This window comes from Pleurodeles waltl, chromosome 4_2 (assembly GCF_031143425.1).
Source record: "Pleurodeles waltl isolate 20211129_DDA chromosome 4_2, aPleWal1.hap1.20221129, whole genome shotgun sequence".
In the NCBI taxonomy this organism is placed as follows: domain Eukaryota; kingdom Metazoa; phylum Chordata; class Amphibia; order Caudata; family Salamandridae; genus Pleurodeles; species Pleurodeles waltl.
Genome location: NC_090443.1, coordinates 312566860 through 312577777, shown reverse-complemented (window position 1 = coordinate 312577777; position 10918 = coordinate 312566860). Strand labels below are relative to the sequence as shown.

The following is a 10918-nucleotide window of genomic DNA, read 5'->3' as shown; positions in this document are numbered from 1 at the left end:
CCAAATCCAACTTTGAAATGGGGTTTTCCCAGTGAGGTTTAGCAAAGGTGACAAAGACTATTTGTCTGACGAAAGAGTGTGTTCTATCAATCTAAAACATTAGTGTTCTTAACATTTAATCTGTTTAGAGCTTGTTCTACTACTGCCTCAGGGCATGAAACGAAACTTGTTAGCTCAATGGGTTGGTTCACATGAAATGGGTAAAATCACCTTCGGAAATAAAAAAGGGATTAGTATTCAAGACAGCTCTATCCTTGTTAACTTAAATAAACAGTTTTTCCACTATTAATGCCTGCAACACACTGGCTCATCTTAAAGAAGTGATTACCACAGGAAAAGCCACTTTCCATGAAAGGTGCAGCATTGTGCAGGAATAAAGCGACACATAAGGAGGTCCCATAACCCTTATAAATACCATATCAAGGTTCTACGTTTGGACCAGTGGTGTACTTGGAGGGATTACTCTCTTTAGGCCCTCCACGAATGCTTTGAAGACCGGAATTCTAATGAGGGGAGTGCTGTCTGTTTTGCAAAAAGTGGCTACTGCTGCGAAATATAACATCAAATAATTAAGAGGCACCATCTTCCTGCCTAAACAGTAATAAACAAAGTGTTTCCACTTTTCTGCATGACATGCAAGCGTATGAAGGCTTCAGTGGCAGCTTGAGTGCCTCTCACAGGATTAGCTTACACTCCTTGAATAGGTTAAGATAACCAAACTCTATGAACACAGATGCAAAACTTGTAAGGTTCAATTCCTTGAGGTTTAGGTGTATCAGCTGTTATTGAAATAATTGTTAGAAGCTTCTTGTGGGGATGGACTGACATTTCCAGAAGCACTGCAAACCTTAGCCTTTTTACAGTTCAAGCTGGTAAAGGGCGACTTTCTAATAGTTACTTTTCTTAAATATTTGTTACAAATCCAAGTTCACCAATAAATTGGATTTTATACAACCATTTATAATAGTGATTAATTCTTTTTCTAAACTGACTTATTCCAGAGATACAGTATTAGTATGTTTAATCTGTAGTCTAGTTTTCTACATAGGACAGCATGTCATGCCACAATGAAAATAGCTTGTAGCACCTTGTCACAATAGGGATATGGCAACTTTCATGGTCTATATATATCCCACTTTTAATTACCATGGGCTTTACATTGTGGGCTACAGAGCTCACATAGGGGTGACTTATTAATATTTAAACAGGACGTTTATACCTGTTAAAAGGGGTTTATTTGACAGGTCGCTGTGCATATTTTGAAGTCAGGCTACCAATTTAAGTCCGAAGCCATGTCTTCACTGCCACTGCACTGAATAGCACTATAGATGCTGCAGTCTACTAGTGGCATTTAACTTCCATGCTCTGGGTACACCTGATACCATATATACTCTGGACTTACGGGCAAGTTAAATACACCAATTTCGGAGTATACCAATTCAACCATGTTTAAAGGTGGAGCACAGGCATTTTACTACTGGTTAGCAGGGCTTAACTTTACAGAGTTCCAAAGCCAGCAAAAATACATGGTCCAGCAAAAGGCGAAAAATATAAGATGACCATGCAGACAAGGCATATGTCCTACAAGTGTAATCAACATTTGCCTTGGTTTCCCTAATATATATGGAAGCAGAGGCAGAAGAGGAAAAGGGTAAACAAATATCTCTGACCAACCCATACACAGCCTGATGCTCATGAACTGTGGATACGGGTACCTGGTGTTGAAGAGTGGGTATTTTTAAAATTTTACAGTGGCGAACAGGTAGACTTTGGGAGTCTACAATTTGAGGAAGAAGTGCTGAAGTACTTGAATATTTATCTACCGTTCGTGTGCTTGTTGATTAGTTTTGCTTAGCACGTTCACAAAATCACTGCCAACCCCCAGCAGATGTTCCATTAGGAGCTGTATCTAACTGTGAACAGCCCATTGTCAAATCTTTCGGGTGAAGACTGAAAGCTGAGCGAGTCCCTCCCTGTATTTTATATAACACAAGGCGGTCACGTTGCCCATCTTAAGTAGGACTAACTTTTTCCTAGAGAGTTCATAAAATACTCTGAGCGCCTCCTGTGTTGGTGTCAGTGCAAAGAAACTGATATGAAATGTTCTCTGCACATGTCCAGACACCATGAACAACCATGTGGTTCAGATGTGGCCCCTATTCATTGAGTGATATATCTGTGGTAATGGTTACCTGTGGCCGAGGGTCTAAAAATGGTCTGTCTGGTGACAAGTTTTTGTCGCTCCACTATTAAACACATTATAAATACAGTTGTGCTGTTGCCACTTAACATGAATCTCAGGAAGTGGTGATGAGCCAGATGAATGGAAGTATGTGTCCTTGGGCACCAGGTTTGCCATATGGTCTCCTGTACAGAGCAGAGGTATGATGTCCTACAGGGTTGTCATATCCTCCCACAGGATACAGTCATGCAATTGCTTGATGTCGAAAATAGGCTGTATTGTCCTTTTTGGGAAAGGGGCATCACAAGTGCCTTCAGCAAAGGTTTGTTTATGAGCTGTCTGCACCACCAATGAATATGGAGGCACATGGCCTTGGATACAGAGTGGATTCTCTAAAGCTGCCTTATACTTCTTCTCCACTCTAGGAGTAAAAACCCTGGTTCACTGGCTCAGTAAACGTTCTCTGCTGTATATCTCGCCCTGGTTTTCACCTTGGACAGGAACTGCACCAACCTCTCTTTTTTGAACAAGGTCTCTATGAGAAAATGTTCCTCCTCGATCACATAATGTTTGACCTTATGTTGGTGAGCAGGCCTCTGAATCACAGCATAATATGCCACTGTGTCATCAGGTGGTGAGGTCTTTGCCGGGTTTGGCTCTAGGCTGGAGTAATCCAGAGTATCATCCCCCATATGTGATGGTATTGGGTGACAACAGGGATCCTGACTATCATCCTGACTACCCTGATCAGTGTCCTAAAGTGTGATGGTGCATTGTGTGGTGATTGTGGTGGTCCTGGACCTGGAGGTGGCGGCTAAGGCTGAAGTGTGTGAGGTTGTGCACTACTGCCTGACTACCAGCCTTCTGTTTTGGGGAACAGGGTTTCCCTCAAATTGTCTCATCAAAGGTAATCCTTCTCTTCTTGAGAAGGCACAAGATCAGGCTCCTGTGGTGGTGCAGACAATGCCAGAATCGCCCTAGAAGTTGGATTTATATAGAGTTACCTCTGCTCACATCTGGGAGTTCAATGGGTAGAGGAGACTTGCTCATTGGTGCAACCAAATGTAATGGCTTTAAACTGGCAACTGAGTTACCATAGTTATTGGCTGAGTGCCTTGGGACTTCACATGTGTCTTTACAAGTCAAGGCTTGTAGTCATTGGCTTGAGGCTTCCCTGGAGAAGAGGCTGGCTCTCATCATGAAGTAGACTCAGTGTCCTCGACTGGAGTGTAGATGTCTCATTGGTCTTTCAGGAGTGGTGCTCTACCTCGGTGCAGGTCTGAAGGTGAACCCCGGAGGATTAGTCCTCTTGTGTGCAGGAGAAGCTATCAACGTTTTTCGGGTAGTCTTTGTCCCCAGTGCCTGCTTCCCCAGAGAATGTCTTTCATCCTCTACATCCGAGCCCTCTGAGTAAACAGTGCCAGTCTTTGTCCTGGTTCATTGTGGGGTTCTGAAATAAGTCTTGAGAATGAAATATTCTTCAAGAAAACAAAATGCAAACGTCTATTCGCAAAACTAGACAGCATGAGTGAAGAGCATGTCAGCAACAGGAGCACATCCTGCAAACTAAGTTATTTACCACAATACTAGCTCTGCAGCTGTTTGAATATCTGCATATCATATTTTATCTTCTACCTGGAGTATGAAAAACATGTGAATCTATAACAGATTCACTTTGAAAAATAAGTAACTTATGTTCGTTTTTTGTTATGGTGGGTGTAGAAATACTGTCTGAATAACAATGTCCTTAAGTAACTATATTAAAACATGATTTAACCAACAAGTTTTAAATGCCTACTAATGCACAGGTATCAAATTAAAAAGGCTGGACAAGAGTAGTAAGTGTGACAACTCCCAGTTCGCACTTACACAAACTAGCATCCCACTCACTCTTTCAGAAAGACATACGTACTGGAACCTGCTGTGTCATGGTCTGTACAGTTGCCGGAGTGAGGGTCTGAATGGTTCCATTGGCTGGTGTAAGGGTCTGGATGGTGCCAGTGGCTGGGGCGAGGGTCTGGATGGTGCCATTGGTCTGCATTAATAGACGCTGAGCCTGCATCGTCTGCATCTGCTGTTGAAGGGCAACTGACTGCATCTGGGATGGCGTCATCAGGTTCTGCACCTGGGGCTGGAGCACTGCGGATAATGACAAGCAAAAGACTGGCAACATCAGGAGACATAGGCACATCATAACTGAATTTAAGTGAGCAACGATGGGCAAAAGCCAAAGGTTGGCAGCAACTAGGCTATCAAAAAGAAAGCTTACCACAGTTGTTACTATAACAAAGTGTAATGTGTCCCTTGGTTCCTCAATGGATTCACTACTAAAACAAAATAGAGCCACCATGGAATGGACAAATGTTATAGTTTTATCTGTGCTCAAGACAAGATTACTACTATACATTTCAAATGCTTTACAAGGAGTATACTTAGTTTGACAGTCGTTTTTTGCATAATATAGCTGATGCAGGTATTTATAGAAGAACTTTATGCACTAGAGAGTATTTACAGACAACATTCAGACCACAGAGTGGATGGGACAGAGGGTGTCAGTGCCTCTGGGGAGATCTAACAAATGGAACTCCCCTCACTTTGGTGCTTCACCTTGAAGTGAACTTCAGCAAAAACACCAGAAAGGAATGGGTATTTTCTTGTAAGAAGAATATCTAACACAATCCTAGACCAAAGCCAAATGTTCATGATAAATACTGACTGTGCAAGAGGTTGATTAACTTCACTCTATGTAAATTAATCCTATGTGGGTTTCCGGAAATGATGTCCTGGATCTGGCCATGTTGGCTCTACATTTGACAACTCTTGCATAAACCAATTATTTTCTTCTCATATTAATATTCAAAGTGCAAGGCTGTTCTTCCCATCTCAAAAATGGTCAAAAGGTGCCAGGTTGTAGAACAAAAAAACAAATAAAATCCTCATCACATCGCCTCTCCCCCCCTTGCTCCAAGTCTACCTATTGTTCTGTGAGTAGTGGACAAGTGTTCAGTTTACAGCAGTCACACTCACTTGAAAAGATTCACACACAACAATATGAAGCTGGTACCACTTACACAAAGGTGCACATACCAAACTTACAAGTGCTGCTATGCATGGGGCATCAAATGCCAATAAAACAACAAGGTGATGGATGGAATTCCCGAATTAACCCACGGCTGAGATTTAGTCAAGCATTCCATCCATCAATTTTGTGTATACTTTAGTGCATGGGGCAGCCGTGTGCGTGGCAGCGAGAGTGCCTGCAGCATCCGCAAGACCCACATAGATTTGTACCTCTTAATAATTTGTTTTCCTCTGCTACCTTCAGTTGGCAGAGCTACACCTCAGCTCCAAACAAGCATACATTCAACGTACCAGGGAAGAGTTTTGACAAACTATTGTTAAAGGGTCTGAAAAGCTAATCTGTGAACAGAAGCAACAGATCTCAAAAGAAGCATGTGCAATATACTCAGGAAGGCACCAAATGGGTTTTGCTACCGGGTTTTCAAAGCTACCCTCTACACAGAGGCATAGGATCTCATCCAGAAGCATATACACTGCATCCTGGAAGTTGCAAGATAATTTATCAACTTACTTTCTACATATAAGGCACATATTCTAAATAGATGCACACAAAACATGTTCTGCTGGAGAGTTTATACAGCCATTGTTGGCATAGAGGACAGATACTGCATTAAGAAGCACATACAGCTTTACTTAGAAAGCTTCCTGAAATTGTAGGGTAGAGGTCACAGACTGCACACCAAGTATCATGCAACATACCTGAGAAACCGCCCGAGGAGTTTTGGTAGATAACAGGCTGCTGGATGATACGTGTCTGGGTGGCGGTGGTGAAGGCTGGCGTGATCATCATAGTCTGTTGGAGCTGTGGTTGAATCAGTGGTCGAGGCTGGAGAGCCGGAGTTGAGCGCTGGGGCTGGGTGGCTGCTATTGGAACTTTGGAAGCAGGCTGTGTAACCAGTGGCTTCAGGGAAAGGGCAGGGTAGGACTGCTGTTGCTGCCCCTGGCTATAAGTCTGTGTGAGACCTGTCTCTGTCCCATCAGAAGCTGAGAATGTGGGGCACAGTTGCTCTTCAAAAAGGTCTGGGAAATCATCCACCTGATTACTAACAAACTGAAGCATTTCTGGTTAAAAAGAAAGCAGAAAGGGGTACATTAGGAGAAGGCAGGTCGAACATGAGGCCTGAAGCATGGTCCATGTACCCTCGTGTAAGAGAAGAAGACATGCTTATGACCCACCACCTTTCATTCAAGATCCATTTCAACAAATTTTTAAAGACAAATTGATGAACATTCAATTAGCAATCTACTGTCTACAAACTACGCACCCAACAGGCTGCTGAATTCTCCACACCTGAGTAGTTTTCGTTATCGAATCCTTATGCTTACAAATAGGATGCTGGATGACAAGTATCATAACTTCGAGAACAGCATGTAATTGAAATAAGATTTTAAATATAATTTTAATTTGAATAATCCTATCCCACAAAAAGTATTTTGATACTCAAAGCATATTCATACTCTATAAAACAAAACATTCCATTGACATTTACCCGATTCCCTTTTGGAAATTATTTTAAGGATTATATTGACAGTAAGACCTACTGCTTGCTGCAAACTTCATTACTTTAACAAGATAGTGATTATAGGTGTACCTGAAAAGGGTAGGAGGAAAGCAGAAGTGTGTGATGCTCGTAAACACAGAGAAAGGTAATATTTGCCATCACCCATGTTGGTGACATCTCCATCTCACTGTATCGTTCCATAGATAACTGCTTTCTGCTGGACAACTCGCTTGTCCCAAGTTCCCTTATCTTTCCTCTCTTTGAATAAAGTGCCCCGCCACCCGATTTCCACACACTTAATCACTGCAGGTCACTGAGGGAAAGGCCCCAGAAAGCAAGCAAGCACAAGCACCAAAACAGCCAATAGGTGCTCAGTGGCTGATTGAATTTACTACCCTAAAAGCAACAGCCAAAATAGCATTTTCAGAAAGTTAAGGAAAAATATGCAAAGTGGGGTAAAGAGAAACAAAACATCACCAACCAGCCACGTTTGGTTTTCCGTAACATAGCTATGTAGAAGACACGGGCAAAAGAAAATAAGCCCAAAATATACTGGCCCTTTTTTTCCTAACATGTAACTGCCATACACTTACTTCTCCTACATTGGCAAATATCTGGTCCTGCAAATCTTGCACATGACACATGCTACACATTCATGACCTCCATTCTCCTTGTTAATGATCAAGAAAAACATTAAGTACAACGCTACATTCTCATACACAAAAGGCTCTTTTCAGTACTTTGTTGATTGGAAATGTTCTGAAGAGTGAGCGCTGCACATGCTAACCACATCATTCAAACCATGCTTTCACTTTAAGAACATAATCCATGAGAGCTCTGCCAATGGAAAAAGTATCTGGCTATGTGAAATGATGTGGTTAGAGGCTCAGATTCTCCTGCAAGCTTCTCGCTTCTTTGTCAACCTGTTTCCCCCTTTCCAACATGGGGCATTCCAACAGATGTGGATGTTTCAAAAGGTGCACACAGCGCAAACAGGAATAGTGCACCATATTACAAAGATTGTTCTGCCCCCCAGGGCAGCCCCAAACTCACGCTGCCCTCAGAGCAGTGCACGGAAGTGAAATATGGAGCGGCTATTTTAAAGGCACTTCACAGTGTAGGCTGCATGCATCTCAAACTCTGAAGAGGGGACAGACAGCCCCTTGCAGGAGGGTATAGTGATGGACTGCACCTACCTGCAGGGGGATGTATGGAGGTTCCATGGGACACCCTTTCGCCCCTCCAGAGCTGCCGTTTGAAGACGCACTGAAAGTGCACCAGTTTTTTGTGACGTATTTTGTGGAGTATTTTCAATGCATATTTGCTTCTGCTTCTGCTCCCGTGTACCTAATACAGTGCAGGTGCAGAGGCAAAATGATTCTCTCATCTGGAGGAATACCCTCCCATGATAGCGTGGGTGTACATGTGCGCCTACGTTATCGGTATTACATTATCAGTATTACAGAAGGAGACACACAAAAGTGTCTGCAACCCCTTCTGTAATACCATTGTGCCCAGGGGGCACACAAAACAGGTGTGCATGCCTATTACGCCCCAAGGCACAATATAAAATGGTGCCCCTGGCACACTTCTCAACTTGTATCTTCTGTCAAGTATATGCATTTCTTTAAGCAAGAAGTCACTGCCAAAGCCCCACAGGTGTAGGAAAAAGACCCTCTAGGAGCAAAGAAAGCTTGCACTGATCCAGATTATACTTTAATTGTGTGAGTGATACTTACATGCTGCACTAAATTGGTGTTTGTTAGTTGATTTATTGTACTACCTTTGCTGTCTTGTGATTGCCTCTTAAATGCATGTATAGTGCACACTCACAATGTGAAAGCAGCACCTTTCACAGTCTTCAGTGTCTAAGACGATGCAGACACCAGCCTAGCCCTCATGTTTGGAGGGACAGTGGCCATGTAGGTTTCCTATTCAAAGGATGACCAGCTGTACCTCCCTTCCCCAAAACATGTGTATTTAAAATCCATCCCCAAATATACAAAACAGACAATGTAAAATGCAGTGACCTGCTCCCATTAAAAGTATAGCAGAACTGGCTACGAGGGCTGGGGCTGCTCACACTTCCCGAAAGTGCACATTGTGCCTGTAAAGAAATGGCTCCCTGTTGCAGTTACCCCCCACTTTTTGCCTGATACTGATGCTGACTTGACTGAGAAGTGTGCTGGGACCCTGCTAACCAGGCCCCAGCACCAGTGTTCCTTCACCTAAAATGTACCATTGTATCCACAATTGGCACACCCTGGCATTCAGATAAGTCCCTTGTAACTGGTACTTCTAGTACCAAGGGCTCTGATGCCAAGGAAGGTCTCTAAGGGCTGCAGCATGTCTTATGCCACCCTAGAGACCCCTCACTCAGCGCAGACACACTGCTTACAAGCCTGTGTGTGCTAGTGAGAACAAAATGAGTAAGTCGACATGGCACTCCCCTCAGGGTGCCATGCCAGCCTCTCACTGCCTATGCAGTATAGGTAAGACACCCCTCTAGCAGGCCTTACAGCCCTAAGGCAGGGTGCACTATACCATAGGTGAGGGTACCAGTGCATGAGCACTGTGCCCCTACAGTGTCTAAACAAAACCTTAGACATTGTAAGTGCAGGGTAGCCATAAGAGTATATGGTCTGGGAGTCTGTCAAACACGAACTCCACAGCACCATAATGGCTACACTGAAAACTGGGAAGTTTGGTATCAAACTTCTCAGCACAATAAATGCACACTGATGCCAGTGTACATTTTATTGTAAAATACACCACAGAGGGCACCTTAGAGGTGCCCCCTGAAACTTAACCAACTATCTGTGTAGGCTGACTGGTTCCAGCAGCCTGCCACACTAGAGACATGTTGCTGGCCCCATGGGGAGAGTGCCTTTGTCACTCTGAGGCCAGTAACAAAGCCTGCACTGGGTGGAGATGCTAACACCTCCCCCAGGCAGGAGCTGTAACACCTGGCGGTGAGCCTCAAAGGCTCACCTCCTTTGTGCCAACCCAGCAGGACACTCCAGCTAGTGGAGTTGCCCGCCCCCTCCGGCCAGGCCCCACTTTTGGCGGCAAGGCCGGAGAAAATAATGAGAATAACAAGGAGGAGTCACTGGCCAGTCAGGACAGCCCCTAAGGTGTCCTGAGCTGAGGTGACTCTAACTTTTAGAAATCCTCCATCTTGCAGATGGAGGATTCCCCCAATAGGGTTAGGATTGTGACCCCCTCCCCTTGGGAGGAGGCACAAAGAGGGTGTACCCACCCTCAGGGCTAGTAGCCATTGGCTACTAACCCCCCAGACCTAAACACGCCCTTAAATTTAGTATTTAAGGGCTACCCTGAACCCTAGAAAATTAGATTCCTGCAACTACAAGAAGAAGGACTGCCTAGCTGAAAAACCCCTGCAGAGGAAGACCAGAAGACGACAACTGCCTTGGCTCCAGAAACTCACCGGCCTGTCTCCTGCCTTCCAAAGATCCTGCTCCAGCGACGCCTTCCAAAGGGACCAGCGACCTCGACATCCTCTGAGGACTGCCCCTGCTTCGAAAAGACAAGAAACTCCCGAGGACAGCGGACCTGCTCCAAGAAAGGCTGCAACTTTGTTTCCAGCAGCTTTAAAGAACCCTGCAAGCTCCCCGCAAAAGGCGTGAGACTTGCAACACTGCACCCGGCGACCCCGACTCGGCTGGTGGCGATCCAACACCTCAGGAGGGACCCCAGGACTACTCTTAGACTGTGAGTACAAAAACCTGTCCCCCCTGAGTCCCCACAGCGCCGCCTGCAGAGGGAATCCCGAGGCTTCCCCTGACCGCGACTCTTTGAAACCAAAGTCCCGACACCTGGGAGAGACCCTGCACCCGCAGCCCCCAGGACCTGAAGGACCGGACTTTCACTGGAGGAGTGACCCCCAGGAGTCCCTCTCCCTTGCCCAAGTGGAGGTTTCCCCGAGGAACCCCCCCCTTGCCTGCCTGCAGCGCTGAAGAGATCCCTAGATCTCCCATTGACTTCCATTACAAACCCGACGCTTGTTTCTACACTGCACCCGGCCGCCCCCGCGCTGCTGAGGGTGAAATTTCTGTGTGGACTTGTGTCCCCCCCGGTGCCCTACAAAACCCCCCTGGTCTGCCCTCCGAAGACGCGGGTACTTACCTGCAAG

General features: G+C 45.0%; 1 protein-coding gene across 1 annotated transcript in view; it reads right to left on the bottom strand.

Moving 5' to 3' along the window:
- SREBF2 (sterol regulatory element binding transcription factor 2) overlaps positions 1-10918 on the bottom strand; it is a 237577-nt gene that overhangs the window by 198631 nt on the left and 28028 nt on the right. The window contains exons 2-3 of the mRNA XM_069231267.1: positions 5963-6325; positions 4095-4321 (exon numbers count right to left, since the gene is read on the bottom strand). Coding sequence (XP_069087368.1) covers positions 4095-4321; positions 5963-6325 — 590 coding nt within the window. The remainder of the gene's footprint in view (positions 1-4094; positions 4322-5962; positions 6326-10918) is intronic.